The sequence below is a fragment of the Sceloporus undulatus genome, unplaced genomic scaffold (genome assembly GCF_019175285.1).
Source record: "Sceloporus undulatus isolate JIND9_A2432 ecotype Alabama unplaced genomic scaffold, SceUnd_v1.1 scaffold_12, whole genome shotgun sequence".
NCBI classification, from domain to species: Eukaryota; Metazoa; Chordata; class Lepidosauria; order Squamata; family Phrynosomatidae; genus Sceloporus; species Sceloporus undulatus.
This window is the reverse complement of record NW_024802934.1, coordinates 3,600,710-3,621,338: the sequence shown is the minus strand read 5'-3', so window position 1 is coordinate 3,621,338 and position 20,629 is coordinate 3,600,710. Positions and strand designations below refer to the sequence as shown.

General features: G+C 39.8%; 1 protein-coding gene across 5 annotated transcripts in view; it reads left to right on the top strand.

Moving 5' to 3' along the window:
* The window catches only part of LOC121917198 (nectin-3-like), a 90,230-nt gene that overhangs the window by 47,699 nt on the left and 21,902 nt on the right, over positions 1–20,629 (top strand). For 2 of the 5 annotated variants that reach the window (XM_042442940.1, XM_042442937.1), the window contains 3 exons: positions 47–164; positions 2,659–2,846; positions 17,510–18,135. In XM_042442940.1, coding sequence (XP_042298874.1) covers positions 47–164; positions 2,659–2,846; positions 17,510–18,102 — 899 coding nt within the window. In that variant the 3' untranslated portion in view covers positions 18,103–18,135. Of the gene's footprint in view, positions 1–46; positions 165–2,658; positions 2,847–17,509; positions 18,136–20,629 lie in introns of those variants that run through there. The other 3 variants (XM_042442941.1, XM_042442938.1, XM_042442939.1) reach the window with 2 other exon arrangements.

Below are 20,629 nucleotides of genomic sequence, written 5' to 3'. Positions count from 1 at the left end.
TTTCATATTCTCTTCTATGATAGTTTATAATTATGTATTTTTGCAGATTCCCCTGAAGTTACAGTAACTGGGTATGATGGAAATTGGTATATAGGACGAGAGAATGTTTTACTCAGGTGTAATGCTGATGCAAATCCACTGCCAATGGAGTTTACGTGGAGTCGGTAAGTTCTTAATCTGAAAAATCTGGTACTGTTCACCAGCGTTATTTTATGTTTATTATATCTTATTTAAAAGCCTCTTAAAATGTTTCTAAACTCATAAAATCTTAATTTCTTAAATACGGCTTTTATATTGCTGGAGAGAAGTGACTAGTGCGTTGCCACAGGTTTCTGTCCTTTGCTCAGTGCTATTCAGCATCTTTATCAATGACTTGGATGATAGAATATAGGGCAAATTTATCAAAATTTGCAGATGACACCAGATTAGGAAGGGTAGCTAATATCCCATAGGACAGCATCAGAATTCAAAATGACCTTAATAGATTAGAACAGCAATGTCCAAACTCTGGCCCTCCCCGTGTTTTGGACTTCAGCTCCCAGAAGCCTCAGCCACCTTGGCCAATGGTTTGGGATTCTGGGAGCTGAAGTCCAAAACACCTGGAGGGCCAGAGTTTGGACGTCATTGGATTAGAAAGTTGGGTCAAAGCTAACAAAATTAATTGAAACAAGGAGAAATGTAAGGTACTACATTTAGGTAGAAAAAATGAAAGGCTCCAGTATAAGGTAAGTGACATCTGGCTTGACAGCAGTACAGTGCACCTGTGTCATACCCGGGCACCTTTTACACAGCTTTCAGTTTATGCTGAAAGCCACGGCAACAGGGTTGCAATGGCGCTTGTGCCACGCGTCATGCACGAGCCCCATTATTTTCAATGGGGCTCGAGCATACGCACTATTTTCTCATACGCGGAGAGGGATTCCCCATATAAGGCAAAGGACGCACTGTACATGCGAAAGGGATCTGGGAGTCTTACCAGACCTCAAGCCAAACATGAGTCAGCAGTGTGATGTAGCAGCTAAAAAAGCTAATACAATTCTAGGCTGCATCAATTGAAGTATAGGGGAATTGTAAGTTTTGGTTACAGATGCTGTAGTTGATCAATATGGGTGAAGAATATTTTTGCAGTCTAAATACTGCAGTTGTAATAGATTGTAAAATAGCTTGTTCCTCAAGGGTGTTCAGGAGGCATCTGAAAAAGTGGGTAGTGTTCTGCTCACAACCCAGGAGAAGCAAGATCATATGATAATAAAAATGACTGTTCTCTGGTTCTACTTCCAGTTTCTTTTACCTCATCAAGTGATGTATTTTCATGGTCTCTATGACTCACAAAGGGGTCACTGCAGAGAAATCTTCAGATTCTTCGTCGTAGTCTCTGTGAATCACACAAATGGGTTTTCCTGTGCCTGCACAGACATTTGGAACCTTCTAGAATCACTAGGAAAAACTTTTTGGCGGTAGCTCCACCCACCCTATATATATCCCTAGCATTCCCACTCTTTTCACTCAGATCCTTTTTGTCTGCTGTGCTAGCAACATAAAGGAACTGATTCCTAGAATCGCTCAATTTGAATTTAACAGCTCTTTGATCTTGCTTTGGGCTTTGGATTCCTGCTCTTCTCTTGGATTTTGGCATTGGCGTAGTGTTTTTTTCTGGTTTTGATTCTGTTTTGAATTCGTCCACTCTTAACTTCAGAATTTGGGTGTTGTTTGTTACTCATGTATTTTATCTTGAATTTTCCCCACACTTGCCATCGTCGGTAAATATGGCCTCCTGGTCCATGTCCTTCAAGAGGTGTGATGAATGTGGGACAAAAATCCCATGGCAACACCCATGGGATATAGGACGAGCTCCCGTTACTTGCTTTGTGTGAGGAGGGCAATATGCAAACAAGAGCCCTTTGCAGGGCTTTCACCCCTCAGGCCAGAAAAAAATCTCTGTAGTTCTACTGTTTTTTAAAAATTGTTCTTTACCACCGTATTGCCTTTCTCTTCATATATCCCTTAATCACTGCTTTTTGTCTGTTCTCAGTCTCTACATTCTTTACATCTCATGATACCTAGTAAAAAATGTTACCTGCCTTTGGTACCAAACATTCTATTAAAGAAGTAATGCCGAACACACATTTATTTTGTTAGGTGAAGTATACCTGTGTAATTAATTCATTTCTAGTCATTTAAATAAAGTCAGTTTTGTGAATTAACATTTGGATTTTTAAAAAAGAAACTGGTAATGAGAATTTCATCTATATTGTTTAGTGAGGCTCTGGTTTAAGGATAATGGCTTGATGTCCAAAGAAATTTGTGGTAGCAATTTGCTCTCAACTATGTTCCTGATGAGGAAGGAATTGGTTGTTTGGGGCACAAATTTTAACATTTTACACTAAATGACTAACTGGTAAAGGTATGAAGATAAGAATGAGATAACAAGATTTGGAGTTAAATTCCTCACACAGAACTCTGTGTGTGTCCCCACACAGAGCATTTTACAACTTTGTCTATGGTTTAAGAATAAATATGCTACCTAATTGCTACTATGTTTATATAAAATATAATTGTGAAGTTGAATTATTTTTCCAGTTGAAATGTTATGTAAATGATCTTATTTCATTCTAAAGAGAGAACCTCTTAGTATTTCAAATAAAATCTTATTCTCAGAACACTCAAACTGCCTGTAAACATTTTGCAATTCAGATTGGATGGAAGTTGGCCTGAAGGTTTGCAGTCCTTAAACAATACTCTGCATTTCAACAGTCCATTGACTTACAATTATACTGGAACTTATGTTTGTAAAGTGGCCAATACGCTGGGCCAAAGAAGTGATCAAAAGACTATCTACATATTAGGTAAGTCATTTGATTTCTGTTTCTCCATGCATTATAAAAGGTACTTTTAAATGGTGCTCTGTTAGAAATATTGTAATAGAAGTTAAATAATATTTTTGTTTTAACTATGTTAGCTTTGAAAACCAGCCTTCTTCATGGCCTTTCACTCACTCATATGGGTTGCCTGTACCAGTGCAGTCCCAGAATCTAAAGTACTTCCTGCCTCGTTCATTTGAGAAGCCTTAACAGAATCTGGTTCAGTGATTCTTTGAATCACCTTTAAGAATGTTACATTGTGTGCACCACAAGGAGGAGGGAGAATATGGTTGTGGTCTACCCAAAAACTGGTATGATCTCTGAAAGCAAACTAGTTTTCAGTTTCTTCTCTGGTAGCAGGGCTATGGTTGGAATCAGAAGCTGGGACAATATTTTTAGCACTAGCTACACAGTTTCCTCATACAAATACTTGTAAACATATGTTCTATTTATTCCTGCTGAGTGGAGAAGTTAGTATGGTACCAAGAGAAACTGGGAACAACTGGAAAGATTTGAACGTGGGACTTAGTCCTGTCATTAACTCATCTTACAGTTTTAGGTAAGCCAGTTTCTCAGCCTGGCTCCCGCCCCGTCTACAGTATATTAGAACTGGTCCTCTTTTATACAGTCGTAAAGTTCCCATGTTTTAGCACATATGAAATGCTTTGAACAGTGTGAAATGCTTTGTAAGAATTAACTCTTAAATAGTAGTAATACATAGGGTTCAAGTTTGTGGAATGTCAGCTTGCATAGTGCCCATGACTTCAAGAACTATGATTTCCGTAACAACATGTTGAATTCTCGCCTCCAGTATGAGAGGGAGACAGTGTTCATATATCATCCAAGACACATTCATGGGTAGCTGTGTTGGCCATTTAACAAATACAAACAAAAATCCATCAGTGATACCTTTATTGGCCAACTGAAATGCACAATATACTTGTTGCAAGCTTTTGAAGCTCCATGAGCTTCTTCATCCGGCAAGATGTTACAAACCAAACAGGAGGGGGGAAAAAACAATTGGAGATGTTAGTCAAATGCCTGCATGTTGTTTCAGTCCTTAGTAAAGATGTTATGATGGGGAGGATATCTTTTGCAGGCAGGCTCCTCTCCCTCCTGGCCATGCAGCAATATTATCCAAGAGTTACTCCTCTATGCTGCTTCTCTTGCTGCTGCTGCTGCTGTTTTGGGATGAGCCCTGTTGTATCAGAACAGTGGCCTATTTAAATCCAGAATTGTATTGCCATTTAAATGTATGGTGTAGTGTTTTCAGTGTTGGATTATGACTCTGAAGATCAGGGGTAAATCCCCATTCAGCTATAGGAACCCACTGAGTGATCTTGGGCAAGTCACATTGTCTAAGCCTCAGAAGCAAACTCAAAGGCAAACTTCCCTGAACAAATCATGCCAAGAAAACTGTGTGATAGTATCTCCATAAGGTCCCCATAAGTCAGAAACGACTTCAAGGCACACAATCACAAAAGTCAACATGCAGTTCATGAGTATAGTAGTCCACTCTTGCTATTTTTTGCAGTAATTGATATTCAGAGGCATTTTACTCTATATTCCTGAATGCCTCATCCTATCTTTTCTCAAAGGACAAAGGAATGAAAAGAAGCAAGCTTCTAAAGGAGATAGTGGGCAGATAGGATGATCACTGGTATATCATCCTTTTACTAAAATCCCTGATGACTTTGGGATGTAATATAATAGACTGTAGACTGAATTAAAGTTTGCTATAGACAGCTTGAGAATACAAATAGAGCTGTAGGAATGGATTGACTTCCCTGGGATTTACTGTGGAAAGGCTATGAAATAACTCCTTTCTTTTTGCTGAAATCAGAAAATAGTTTGGTCTGAACCCAGTGATCATGCTCTGTAAAGCCATTGGGAACCTAATGAGCTTCCTTAGCTAGAAATGGCATGCACTGTTGCTTGGGCGGAACATGGAATAGTCTTGTACCTTAAAGGCCAGCATGTTTTGTTTGGCATAAGGTTCTATAGACTGCTGCCCACTTCATCAGCAATCCACAAAAGCTTATACCATACACAGTGCGCCTTCACCAAGCATGGGCTTACCATCCGCAGATTTGAGCTTCTGCAGATGGCAAACCCCAGCTTTTGCAATGAATGCATATGCACATGGCGGGAGCATACCCCTTGAAAAGAACAGGACTTCTTAGAGTGGATCAACAAACTAATATGAGTAAGCCCTTTAGGTATTCTTGCTGTTTAATTTTCTCAGAGTTTCCAACATTTGCTGCTGCTGTATGATTCTTTTACAAACTGCTGTATGGTTCTTTTACGTCTTTTACAAAGAACTGGCCAAAAAGAAGAAGTAAAATATCACTCCTTTTGCCATCCCAGTTTAAAATGGTGGCAGCCCAAATGGGGACTGGGTGCATGCGGTTACTGCGCCTTGATGCAAATTGTGCCAGAGCGGCCACAACCCACTTTATCAGGCCTGTCTGTTTCAGGGAGATGTCAGCTATTCATAATGATTGGGGAACTTTTTGTTAAGGGCTATCCAATACTGAGAACATTCTAACTTTTTTTCATTACATAATTGGACCAAAAAAATTCTCATTCCTTTTAAACTTAGCTGTTTACTCTTCTGATACTATTTTTATGCTGCTTTCCTTGCCTTTATATTTGTATTATATTTTATTGCATGTTTCTAGTGTGTTTCTAACTCTACTCCATCCTGGGAATTGATTTGAATAATGGGATAAACATTTCATAAATAAAGAAATACTACAGTGATTTTCAGAATATATATTAAAATCTACATGTAAATGTGTGAAAACTTGGTAAAATTTCTATTAGTCTTTATAGCTATAACATAGATAAATGAAACATTTTTCAAATTTGTCATATAATGTAAGCTTCGATTCATTGTAAATGTCACTGTGCAGCACAGATCTATCATTTAACAAAGCAGTAAACCTCCTTTGAAATAAATTTATTGTGGAACTTATAGTTCTTATCTTCAAGATTTCAGCAGCATACTGAAAAGTCATTCTGGAAAATTCTACTGGGTGGAAGAGGAATCAAATTATAGATATTTAAAAACCTACTGAGGTTTAGTACTATTTAAGAGAATAGTGGCAAAAAGATGATTATTTTATGAAAGGCATATGGAGCTTGTCTGGTTTAACTTGCGTTATATAATGCATTACGTCTGTCATTGACTAGGGCACATCTTAGACTGAAAACCCCACAGCTGTAAAGGTCAGTCAATGATCTTGATTCAGTCCCATGCTCTCAACTTGATCTGCTTCACAAATTTTTTAGAATAAAAAAATAGATAATCCTTTCTACATGCTACTCTTATATCATCAGAGAAAGAGTAATAAAACATAATACACACCTAGATTGTTTGTTTGTTTGTTTGTTTATTTATTTATTGGAGTTATACCCCACTTTTCTCCTGGTTAAAAACACATTTAAAACATAATTACTAATAAACGATGATACAGCTTAGCACTTCACACTACTGCTACATAATTTACATTTCAAAGGCCTTCCTGAATTAAAAAGTCTTTACTTATTCACAGAAAGAGAGCATGGAGTGGGGACCAACTGGACCTCCAGTGGAAGGGAGTCATGAGAGTGTTGTGGGACCAAGAGAACCCCTTTTCCTGCTGGTCTTAAAGCTCGTGCTGGCTTGTATAGGGAGATATGCTCTTTCAGATGGTCTTGGCCTAAGCTGTGTAGGGCTTTGAAGGTCAATGCCACCACTTTGAATTGTGCCTGGAAATGAGCCAGCTGCCAGTGAAGTTATTTCATCACCAGGTTTTGGGGGTATCGCAGGAGTCTTGTAACCAGCCCGTTAACAACTTGGCTTGGAATGGCTCCAAGACTATCTGAAAGAGCATATCTCCCTATACATTTTGGACCCACTGGAGTTTCTGAACAGTTTCCAAAAGTAGCCCCACATAGAGTGTATCACAGTAATTGAAATGTAATAAAGGCATTTTTGGTTGTAGCCAGATCGGATATCTCAAAAACGGATCCATACTAGTTTGTGTGGCTAGCATGTTTTTAGAAAGTTAAGGAGCCTTCACTTTTTTTTCTCCCTTGGCTCTTCAACCTATTTAAATGTTACATATAATTCCATTCAAATGTTTTCCCTATATATCAATTTTCCTTGAGTATGACATTGCATTATATATTTAATTTGGGAAACGGTAAAGTTATATACCTTGATATTAAACAGAAATCAGTGGTGTGTAGAAAACAGTGGATTTTATTTTCTTGAGAGCTGGTGTTCACAAGAGATGCAGTTATGGATTGGTAGGATTGAAGGATAAAATTATGAGATCACATAATAAGAATAAAGGGAAACTAGATAATGAAATTTAAATTGATGCAGGTGATGGAAGCAAATTTCAGGGGGAGATAATCTGTAGTGCCCCCTGCAAAAGACTGTGAGAGGAATATTAAAATACATTTTATATGAGTATAGGTTATTGTGGTCTAAATCCTTTTAGATAGATGCACAAAAGGCTGTCAAGTTTGAAAGGTGTGTGTGTGTGTATGATATATCTAATGTATATATCATACACATTAGAAAAATAGTTAACAATAGGACCAAATGGCCATGAATGTCTTTGTCTTTTTCTTCTACCCTTCCAGTTACCTGCCTTTCTGTGGAGCCATTCCACTAGCTTTAGATGCCATAATTTTCATGCCCTCTATCTTACATTTACTTCTGATATAATTACTGAGGAAAGTCAAGAGTAAAGGAAGAGGAAGTCACTAAACCTTTCTGCTACAATAGTCTGTCCCATTCTGCATGTACCAACCTGTGTATAAAAAATACTTGAGAGCGGCTTCCCATTAATGCACCCCCTCACAGAGTATTAACTGCCCATAGTACATTTCAAGCTTGCCTGTGTGATTTTATTAGTAGTCAGTGGAATTAATGTTGCCTGTAGGAGAAAAAGACTTCCTGATCTCTAAACTGGACACACATCAAAAACTGCTATTTTCAAGATGCTGATAGCATGTTCCTCAGAACTGTTTGGTAGCATGGTGATACTCTGTTTTGAAAACTGTAGAAACTAAATTTATTGCCTCAACTGTAAAGCAATTTGGAGATCAGTTGACTTCATTAACATCTTTGAAGACTAAACATCATTGTTCTAGACATTCCTTTCTACACTCTGTTCTCATTTGTTTAACATGCTTGAATATATACATAAAGACTTTAACAGATTACCTGATGGAACTGAGTAAATAAGTCATTCAGTGATAAATGATATAGACCTAATAACACTAGCCTCTCATATCTGTTGAATGAATTCTTTTAACTTGGTAAGTAAAGCATTAGAAAAAGAGGTCTGTATAGATAATAAAATGCACGTTACTGTATAAGTCAATTGGGTTAATTTAAATATTCAAATTATGCACAGCTGAAATATAATTGTAGCTATAAGTAAAATGAATTTAATTGTATAACACCATATAGCTAACTAAATCTGAATTTAAATCAGAGAGGAGGAGGAGAGAAGGAGCTGGGCAGCCATTTTGAGCGGTGACTGTTTTAATTTTTTTAAGAAAAACTTTGGCAGAGTGTGCTTGTTTCTGAGGAGGTGGAGCTTCTGTGAGTCACGTCTGTGAGTCACTAGGGGTGGAGCTAGCAGACTAGCTCTATACAACTCCTCCCAGAGCCGCGCACTGTTTTTTTCCCTTTTAATGAACATCAACAGCAGAGGCTGCAGGTGAGAAGCAAACCTTGAGTCAGAACCTTACCCTTAAGTGCAAGCTAGCAGCCGGGACATTCCTATAGTTATATTTCCAGTAGATTGAGCTCGCTGCCAGAGACTGGTGAAATGCCCAGGTCATCAGGGCCCTTAACGTTGGTGTTTACCAGAGGATTTTTTGAAGAGGAAGCCCACAGTCCTGTTTCAGTCATTACTAAAGACTTCGCAGTATAGACACTGAGGGAACTGCTGCAGTCACCTGCAACACTTGTGGGATGTTTGTCTTTTTGCCTGTAGAAGTGGAGAACTTCACATGCACCAAGTGCAAGTTGGTAACACTCTTGGAGGAGAAAGTACAGCAGCTGGAGTCCAGAGTAGCTACACTTCAGCATATTAGGGAGCAAGAGGATTTCCTGGACTAACGATCTTGGATGAGTACCATGCAGAGGAAGTTGCTGGAGTGGAGAAGGTCACTTCACATACACAGGAGACAGACAGCTGGAGGAATGTCACGCAGAGAAGTAGGCCAAGAAGGGATTGTTCTGGGAGCTTGCAGCTAGAGAATCGATTCGAAGCTCTTTCCCTTATCAAGGAGGACAAGGAAGAGCAGCATGAACAGACTTCAGGGACAGAGCAGGGGAACCTGAGAGTCCCACCCAAGGGAACAGTCGCTGCTAAGCCTCGGAGGAGGTGTGTGGTCATAGTGGGGGACTCCTTGCTGAGGGGTACAGAAGCAGTGATTTGTAGTGATGTAACAAGATGTCTTGAGAGGTGTGTTGTCTCCCAGGGGCAAAGATCCGTGATGTGACAGAGGCTGACAAGACTGGTGAAGCCTACTGACCAATACCCCTTCCTTTTGGTCCACGTGGGAACCAATGATATTGCACAGCCTTCAGAACATCAGAAGGGATTACGAGGCTCTTAGTAGGAAGCTGAAAGAAATGGATGCACAAGTTGTCATCTTGTCTCTTCTGCCAGTTGAAGGGCACGGTCCAGGAAGGGAGAAGAAAATAGTGGATGTGAACAACTGGCTCCGCAGATGGTGCCACCAAGAACAATTTGGATTCTTCAATCATGGGCTGCGGTTCCATGAGGAGGGACTTCTTACAACGGATGGGTTGCTTCTCACACCAGTTGGAAGAAATGTTTTGCCAACAGTCTCAAGAATTTGATCAGGAGGGCTTTAAACTGAGTTTCGTGGGAGAGGGAGACAATACAGTGGTACCTCGGGATACGAATTACCCAGCTTACGAATTTTTTGGGATACGAATAAATCCCATAGGGATTTATTGTTTCGGGTTACGAACGTTTTTTCGGGTTACGAAAAAACGCCGGCGCTGTTTTAAATGGAGCCGCGGCAGAGCCGCGGCTTTTTTTCCCATTAGCGCCTATGGCAATTCGGCTTACGAAGGTTTTTCGGGTTACGAAATTAGCCGCGGAACGAATTAATTTCGTAACCCGAGGGAGCACTGTATTAAGGAAGGCGAAAGGGCTGGAGAAAATAGTCAAACCGACAGAGAGGAAACAAGACAAATAGTGCAACGACCCAACAATTGGAGGCAAAAAACTCTTGCACAGGCAGCAAGTAAAGGGGACTCTTGGTTTACGATGTCTCTACAGTAATGCACAGAGCATGGGAAATAAGCAAGATGAACTCTAACTCTTAGTACAGTGATGGTGAACCTTTTGGAGGCCGAGTGCCCAAACTGCAAGCCAAAACCCACTTATTTATTTCAAAGTGCCATGTCCCTCTGGCTTTCTAGTAACAAACTTCGGAAAACTCTATGCTGGGGCAGCGGCACATGTGCCCACAGAGAGGGCTCTGAGTGCCACCTATGGCACACGTGCCATAGGTTTGCCATCACTGCCTAAGTACAACAAAGCAAATATGATATAATAGGCATCACTGAAACCAGGTGGGATGAGTATCACAAGTGGAATGTAGAAATAGAGGGGTATAACCTTGTAAAGAGAAATAGACCAAACAGGAAAGGAGAAGGAATAGCACTATATGTCAGAGATATTTACACTAGTGAAGAGATCCAGGACATCAATACTGGCAGCCAGGTGGAGAGCATCTGGATAAAAATTAAAGGGGGGAGGGAAACAACAAGGATGTTATGATGGGAGTCTACTACAGACCCCCCAGTCAGCTGGAGGAATTGGATGATGCCTTTCTAGAACAGATGACTACACACTCAGAAAGGAGAGATGTAGTAGTGATGGGTGACTTCAATTATCCTGATATTTGCTGGAATTCAAACTCAACAAAATCCTCAAGGTCTAGAAAATTCCTCACTTGCCCTGAAGACAATTTCATTGTCCAAAAGGTGGAAGAGGCAACAAGGGGGTCAGCTATTTTAGATCTGATCCTAACCAACAAAGATGACTTGGTTAATGGGGTGCAAGTGGTGGGATCATTAGGTGGAAGTGACCATGTTCTCCTGGAGTTTGTAATACAGTGGAAAGGAGAAGCCAGGCATAGTCAGACACACATTCTAGACTTTAGGTGAGCAGATTACAGTAAACTTAGAGAAGTATTGAGGGTGATCCCGAGGTCAGAAATACTAAAAGAGAAGGGATCTCAGGATGGATGGGAGTTTATCAAAAGGGAGATACTGAAGGCACAATTTCAAACAGTTCCAGTGAGAAAGAAAAATGGGAAGTGTCTCAAGAAACCAGGATGGATGACCAAGGGACTTTCAACTGAGCTAAGTTTTAAACGGAACATGTATAAGAAATGGAAAAAGGGGGGAAATCACAAAAAAGGAATTCAAAGAAATAGTCATGTGTAGGGGCAAAGTCAGAAAAGCTAAAGCTCAGAATGAACCCAGGGTTGCTAGAGAGGTTAAGAACAATAAAAAAGGCTTTCTTGGATATGTCTGCAGCAAAAGTAAGACGAAGGAAACGGTAGGGCCACTGCGTGGAGAAGATGGCAAAATGCTAACAGAAGACAGAGAAAAGGCAGAATTACTCAACATCTTCTTTGCCTCAGTCTTCTCAGAAAAGGCAAAGGATGCTCAACCTGAGGATAATGGAGCAGAGGACAGAATAGGGAAATTTCAACACAGAATAAGTAAAGAGATAGTACAGGAATACCTTGTTAATCTAATTGAATTTAAGTCTCCAGGACCAGATGAACTCCATCCAAGGGTATTAAAAGAACTGGCAAATGTAATATGGGAGCCATTGGCAATAATCTTTGAGAACTCTTGGAGAACAGGAGAAGTCCCAGCAGACCGGAGGAGGGCAAACGTTGTCCCCATCATCAAAAAGGGGGGAAAGGAGGATCCCAACAATTATCGTCCAGTTAGTCTGACATCAATACCAGGAATGATTCTAGAGCAGATCATTAAGCAAAGAGTCTGTGAACATCTAGAAGGCAATGCCATAATCACAAGAAGTCAACACGGGTTTCAGAGAAAGAAGTCATGCCAGACAAATCTGATCTCTTTCTTTGATAAAATTACCAGCTTGTTAGATGAAGGGAATGCTGTGGATATAGTATATCTTGATTTCAGTGAGGCCTTTAACAAGGTTTCCCATGACTTTCTTGCAATCAAGCTTGTAGAATGTGGGTTAGACAAGATAACTGTGTTACATGGATTTGTAATTGGTTGACCGGCCGAAGCCAAAGTGTGCTCAACAATGGCTCCTTTTCATTCTGGAGAGAAGTGACCAGTGGGGTCCCACAGGGGTCTGTCCTGGGCCCAGTGTTATTCAACATCTTTATCAATGACTTGGATAACATAATTGGGGGCATACTCATCAAATTTGCAGATGATACCAAATTTGGAGGAATAGCTAATACCCCAGAGGACAGGATCAAAATTCAAAATGACTTGAATAGACTAGAAAGCTGGGCTAGGCTCCTTGGCTGCGTGAAAAGGATGACGTGCCCTCTCGACCCTTGCCCTTCTTGCTTGACCGCTCAGGGAGAAGATGCCACAAAAACTGTGCTTCATCTAATAATAAATGTATCTCTTTGGGAAGGTATAGTTCCTTCATCTTTGAAACAGGCAATAGTAAAGCCTCTTTTGAAGAAACCTTCCCTTGATCCCCTATCAATGCGTAATTACAGACCGGTCTCCTTATTACCATTCTTGGGCAAGGTGATCGAGAGGGCAGTTGCCTTTCAGCTCCAAGCTGTCTTGGATGAAACCGATTATCTGGACCCATTTCAAACTGGCTTCAGGGCGGGTTACGGAGTTGAGACTGCCCTGGTGGCCTTAGTCGATGATCTCTGTCTTGCCACTGACAGGGGAAGTGTAACCTTGTTGGTGCTCTTGGACCTCTCAGCGGCCTTCGATACCATTGACCATGGTATCCTTCTGGAACGCCTGAGAGAATTGGGTATCAGGGGCATTGCGCTCCAGTGTTTCCATTCCTATCTCTCGGGGAGATTCCAGATGGTGAGGCTGGGAGACAGCTGCTCTCGTAAAAGAGAGCTTACATCTGGTGTCCCTCAGGGCGCCATTCTGTCCCCCATGCTGTTTAACACTTACATGAAGCCGCTGGGAGAGATCATCCGGAACCATGGAGCTTGGTGTTATCAGTACGCTGATGACACCCAGATCTATCTCTCCATGTCTCCGACTGATACAGTGACTAAGGTTGGCACCTCTCCTCTGGATGCCTGCCTGGGGTCAGTAATGGGCTGGATGAGGAAAAACAAACTCATGCTGAATCCAGAGAAAACAGAGGTACTCGTGATAGGTACTCCAAATCCAGATAGGGAAATTTGCCATCCTGTCCTGGATGGGGTTACAATTCCCTAAAGGACAAAGTTCGCAATTTGGGAGTACTCCTGGATCCATCTCTACAGTTATCATCTCAAATAGATGCGATGGCCAGGAGTGCTTGGTACCAGCTTCGGCTGATACACCAACTACGTCCCTGCCTGGATCGAAAGGACCTAGAAACTGTAGTACACGCACTGGTAACCTCTCGTTTGGATTTGTGTAATGCGCTCTACATGGGGCTACCTTTGTACCAGGTTCGGAAGCTTCAGCTGATTCAAAATGCTGCAGTCAGATAGGTCACAGGTACATCTAGGTCGGATCATATAACACCCGTGCTAAAATCCCTTCACTGGCTGCCAATTCGCTTCCGGTCCCAGTACAAAGTGTTGGTTATTACCTTTAAAGCCCTACATGGCTTGGGCCCAAGTTACTTGAGGGAACGCCTCTCCCTACACAATCCGTCCCGCACCCTTAGAACAACGGGGAAATTGCTACTCGAACACCCTAGGGTGAGACTGGCAACAACCCATCAAAGAGCTTACACAGTGATAGCGCCTACTCTTTGGAACACACTCCCGGAAGAGATCCGCCTTAGCGGTACATTGGAAGCCTTTAAAAAGGCATTGAAAACATATCTCTTCCAGCAAGCATACCGCCCCCTCCCCCCGACTCTCTTTAGAGAAAGTACTCCCCTATTAGATTAAGATACTTGATAGTTTACAGTTTTGATTATTTAAATTGTTGTTTTTAGATAATTCTATTGAATATTTGTAATTGTAGCTGAATGTTTTAACTGTTTTTATATTGTATTATGACACATGTCATAGTTTTATCAGATGTGAACCGCTTTGATCTTGAGGAAAAGTGGTATATAAATAAACAGTTTATTATTATTATTAAAATGAAATTCAACACAGAGAAATGTAAGGTACTGCACTTAGGGCAGAAAAATGAAATGCACAGATATAGGATTGGGGACACCTGGCTGAACAAGACTACATGTGAAAGGGATCTAGGAGCCCAAGTAGACCACAAGTTAAACATGAGTCAACAGTGTGATGTGGCAGCTAAAAAGGCCAATGCAATTTTAGGCTGCATCAATAAAAGTATAGTGTCTAGATCAAGGGACATAATAGTGCCACTGTATTCTGCTTTGGTCAGGTCCCACCTGGAATATTGTGTCCAGTTCTGGGCACCACAATTCAAAAAGGAGATTGAGAAACTGGAGCGTGTCCAAAGGAGGGCAACTAAAATTTTGAAGGGTCTGGAAACCATGCCCTATGAGGAACGACTTAGGGAGATGGGGATGTTTAGCCTGGAGAAAAGAAGGTTAAGAGGTGATATGCTAGCCCCGTTTAAATATTTGAAGGGGTGTCATATTGCGGAGGGAGCAAGCTTGTTTTCTGCTGCTCCAGAGACTAGGATCTGGAAAAATGGATGCAAGCTCCAGGAAAAGAGATTCCACCTCAACATTAGGAGGAACTCCCTTATAGTAAGGGCTGTTCGATAATGGAACACACTCCCTCGGAGTGTAGTGGAGTCTCCTTCTTTGGAAGCCTTTAAGTAGAGGCTGGATGGCCATCTGTCAAGGGTGCTTTGATTGAGAGTTCCTGCATGGCAGGGGGGTTGAACTAGATGGCCCTTATGGTCTCTTCCAACTCTATGATTCTAAATCTTGTCTTGCCTACTTAGCTAATTATGTGTTTGAAGAAATAGCCTAAATGTTATACTAACATTTCTCTAATGGCTTTGTCTGGTAGATTATAGAAATTTGTAGGTGGCTGTATGGTAATGTTTAGTCCCACCCCCATCCCACCCAATGTTTCTTACTTTAAGTGAACTGATTGTCTCTTCACACTTTCACTTTTTTTATATCCTAAGAGCACATGGCATTCTGTATATTCATACTTTAATTATATATGTTTATAATGACTAGGATCCAGCAAACAGCGTTAGGTATGCCCAATGGTATTTGATTATCCTGAATCGAATATTACATTCCTTTTCCCTCTGGTAGAGCCATAAATGGTAACATAATTGTGGAACACAACACAAGGCAATTGTCATGTAACATTTGAGGGAATGGCTGTTGTTTGAGGTGCAGCGGTGCAAAACTAGTACAGTACATGGAACTAGTTTGTATATTCTTTTGGTCTAAGCCTTTGCAAACTCCACTCGCTAATTAAGTATTTCTGATAACCATGTGTAACTTTGTCCTTAGCTTGAATAGTCAATCCCTTACTACTGGGCCAGCATGCAGGGATACAGATTGCATCCCTATGGGTGAACCACAGGTCCCCAGAGAGAAAATAACAGAAGGAGTGGATGGAGGTTAAAATACCACAGCTTTATTTGTTAAGTGCTTCAGTGCAACTTTGGCTTCTGCATGGGGAGCAGATCACTGAAATTATTTGACATTCCTGACCATTTAAGCCAAGTCAAGGCCACCTGCTAGAATTAGCAGAGATAAATGGGGCCCACTGCAGCGTGAACTGCTGAGTGGGATCCTTCGCATCATCAGACAATATGTCTGGCCTGTAAGGAGGTCTGGGCTGCACCAAGTGACTCTAGATCTCATCCAGAAAGTTCTTCAGGAAAAACCCTAACTGAGGTAAATAACCTACCCCTCCTGAAAGTGAATCTGGTCCTTTCCCCAGACGTGCTAACAACTAATTAGTTCTGACAGTTAAGATAAATGTAACAATAAATTATGACATGAAGGCGATTGTATCTGGTCAATCCTGGATCAGATTCTTCCTCAGCCCTGTCAGCTGGTTGTAGCCTAAAGTCTTGGCGTGACAAATGATTGGCTTCATGAACAGCATTTATATGAGGAAGTATAGCTGGACTCACGGTGGCTTAGCAGTTAAGATGCTGACTCTTGATAATCGCAAAGTTGGCAGGTCAGTAATTGTAGACCCAAGCACTGCGTGATGGAGTGAGTTCCCGTCCCTAGTCCCAGCTTCTGCAAATCTAGCAGTTTGAAATCATTTGAAAGTGCAAGTAGATACTGTAAATAGGTACCACTTGGGTGGGTAGGTAACAGCTTTTAGTTATGCTGGCCTCATGACCGCGGAGGTGTCTTTGACAACACTGACTCCCTTGGCTTAGTAACGGTGATGAGCAATGTCCCCTACAATTAGACACAACTAGATAAACTTGTCAAAGGGGGAAACCTTTACCTTTAGCTGGTGAAGTATAAAGCAGACTTTGCAAGAGACCCTGCTGGGCTTCCCTGTTTATACTTAAGTATTGGACCTGAGTGAGGTTTACTCACCACTGTGCTGGACTAACACCCTGAACCAGTCAAGGCATTTGATCTGTCAGTTCAGACCAGTTGCTCCTGGCAACTAAGCTGCTACACAAACAGTGCTAGGAGAAAGGAGGCAGAGCATAGCCCCGCTCCCACTTTGGTCCCTTGCAGTGTGTTGCACAAAGGCAGCAAAGGCTTGCATGTACTGCATGATCTTTAAACCCATACCCTCCTTTGCAGAATAAAATTACAATGTAGCACTGAATATCAGGGTTTTAGCTACATGCTTTTCACACTATGTAAAATGGGCTTTGAAATAAGAAACTAATTCCTCATTTATGTTTTATTTACTCCATCTTTCTAAAAATACGAGTGTATTTGGAGTAATTGTTTCTCCAGTAGTAGTAAAAATTATCAAAATCACCAGAATGTTTAACAGACTTTTAATGCTTTAATTTTAAATCTTATCTAATAAATCGAATCATGCTACCACATATTTGGGGACAGAGGTTAAAATCACACCTGGCTAACTTCAGCATGCAACCTCTAGTTTTTCATTCTTTAGTAATTCATAGAAGTTATATATTACCCATATTTTCTTTAACTTGTTTTTAAACTTTGACTTGAAAAAGAAGGAAAGGTTGCATTTTTCAGCTGATGGAATTAATACTTGTTTGCTTTAAAACAGCATGGAAATAATTATAGTCTTAGAATAAACATTTTTTGTATTTCAGTGCACTGTCCAGAAGCTGTACATTACTATTGTGTTCTTTTCATCAAAAGTAGTGAACAAACTTTGAATCAAATAAAGAATGAAAAACTATGTTGAAATACACTTACTTACCCATCAACTGTGCTTTCTTATCAGCTCTTAACTTATTTAGTTTGCATTGACATTCTCTGCCTTTTCTGTGTCTTGTGTATCTCTTTGCTCTTTTTCATTAGATCCTCCTACTACTACCACCTCACCACCCACGATTCCATGGCTTCCTTCAACTGATGGCATCACAGGTTTAGCAACTCAGCCAAAAGTAAGGCTTTTTCCAACATCACCCTGGCCAGCAATGCAGGAAGACAATTGGGGCACCGTCATCGGTAGTGCAGTGGGCGGGGCTCTTTTCCTGATACTTGTATGTGTTTTGGTTGGAATTATCTGGTATAAGAGAAGGAGGACGTTTCGTGGTGACTACTTCGCTAAGAACTACATTCCACCATCAGATATGCAAAAGGAATCCCAAATAGACTCTCTCCAGGTAGAGGATGTGGATTCTTATCCTGACAGTGTGAAAAAGGAAATAAAACCTCCAGTGAACAGTCTCATAACTAAAGACTACTTGGGAGAATCAGAAAAAACAGACTGGAATAAAGTAGACACTATTAACAGGTACCAGGACAGGTATGAAAGACCAATGGATTACTATGAAGGTGGAACACTTGGAATGAAATACTTGGGTGACGAATGCTATGATGAAAATGAAGATGACTTAGTTTCACATGTAGATGGCTCTGTAATATCTCGAAAGGAGTGGTATGTGTAATGGCCACTTCCAAATCTTGACTATACATACAGCTCCTTCATTAGCTGATCACTTTCAGATTGTTTATACTTTTTCTTGAGGAATAAGCTTTTTGAAGTTGATTTTGAAGCTTTTTATATTCTAACTTGACAAAAGAAATGTAAAAACCTCATTTAAATGTATTGAAGCTGCTTTATGATTTTTCAATGCTGTACTACTGTCTTTCACAAGAAACACATTTTAATATAGTGATTTATTTGGCCAGTAGCACAAGATAAGAACTGAGTGCTAAGTGGGAAAATATTGAAATTGTTATAAAAAAGTTGAAATTAAGCAAATGTTTTTCCTTGTGACTACAAATTTATGATCAAGAGTGATCTTGATAGAACTTTTTGAATCTGTAATTCTACTCAAAGGTAACAAGAAACTGATTCAAAAACAGCTGATCTAAGGCATGTTTTGTTTACAAAGTAATTTTTATGATATAAAATATTCTGAAGGCACAGTTTTTGGAAGCTTTATTTTTAGGTTTTCTGCACAAAATTTAATACCTCTACATTTTTGAGCCTTGCCATAATTAGATACTGTAGTGGGTGGTACCTTTTACAGATGAATTGTTGCACTGAACCTGCCACAATGGACTTTCAATGATCAAATATTGCAATGCAACAGAATTGCTATATTTTATTTCCAAGCACTGGAATTTGAGATTCCAAACACTTTACTTACATTTCCAGTAGAACCCCTTCCAAAATATTTTTTCTTAAGTATTGCTTCAGTACAAGTGGCTTACCTTAATAAGTTTTCCCTAAGCACTCTGCAGAATGTTCATTAAGCACAAGGCTAGGGATGTGTTGAGTTGAATCTCTGAGGCAGCTTCTACAATTGAGTGAAGATGCATTTTAAGAAATAAACATTTTGACTTTTCACAGCCTTTGGTGGTATTACAAGAGAGAGGTGTGCTATAGGAAGGCATATTGACTAAAGAGCAGAGAAGAGTTTGTCTTGTTTATTCTGAGGAGCAGTATTTTATAAGTATATGTCATTCTGGAAAGTGATGTTATTTTGAAACAAAAGAGTGACTAGACACAAACAGATGTCTGCTTAAACAGAAAAGACACCAGCTAATGGCATACTCTTAATGAGGCATTTTAAGAAATTTAGGCTACTTGAAAAAAATACATAGTGGTACAGGGGAAAAACTTAAAAGAGCAAGTTGATCTGGTGGAAGAAACAAACATAAGTAAGAAAGGGAGTTTGTTTTCTTTTACATAAGAGATAGTCGGTTGTGCTGTTTTAAAAGTTTTGTTACACATTCAGTTTTGGAACATGAATGTATCTGGTTGTGCAGCAAAATGTAAGTGCAACCAGTAATATCTCTACAGTAGTTTTAAGCATACTTTCTTAACAACACGTCCCACTGAAATTAGTGGAGACATTGATAAAAATATGTTCAAAATAGAAAAGACGATTGTGTGTGTGTGTGTGTGCTTCAAAAAGCTGGAGATTTTTTTTAATGCATATAACAGATTAACATAGCAGCATGAGTGCATACAAAAGTAATGTTGTGTGTCATCTACTTCCCAATATTATCTTTGGAGTAATATGAACACGTAGCAAAAAGAACTACATTATTTTAGAGCTTTTCAGTGAGTACAGTATCTGTATTAAGGTGCAGTTTTGACAGTACACTGTGATTTGGTTGCAATGTCTTCAAAATGTTACTGCAGTTTGGTATTATAAATACATGAAACTGATTTTCTGCACATCTCTATCACATTGATAAATCAACTGGTAATATTGTTTTACTCAACCAAAGTCTCTTTTCAGTACATTTGGAAGTAAAATAACAAACCATGCTTTCCTGTGAACTCAAGTGAGTTTCTCTAATTACTTCATGGATCTGATCCATCTCACTAGCTGAACTACTGGCTTCAGATAGCTCTTGGTCCAGTACTAAACTAACAGCAGGTCCTAAATTGTGTAATTTTTATTTTCTTAAAGATAGTCTGTGATCTTACAAACATCTCCATTGTAATCTGTAGTGGCATACTTTGTGTAAGCCCTCCAAAAGCCTTTTCTTGTAATATGCAAATCTAGAAGCGAGTACCTGTGTTCTTTAAGTTTGTTAAATTTATCAAGAATTTTACAGTTCAATATGAAGAGGTTCATAATAGGTTTAAGATGTTCAGTGTTGCAGTGTTTTTTAATGTATGTTTGGTGTAAATAAGAGAACTGATTGTAAGTTTGAATAGCTGTTGTGTGAAATAAATCTTTTGTTAAATTAATTTCTTGAATGCAGGTGACATACATAAATGATTGAAAGGTATAGAAAATGAAAAATACTAAATGTATAGAGATCACATAGATGACAGCTAGTAAATGAGATAGCTGGATATAGAAAAATGTTCAGCATTTCTGTATGCAGCATGAAATATTGGGGTATTTGCATGTGAAAATTACTTTCACAAATGGCTTGCTGATCAATGTGGCTGATGGTTGTTAAGGACAGACCATGAATTAAACTCTGTTTACACGGTATCATGTA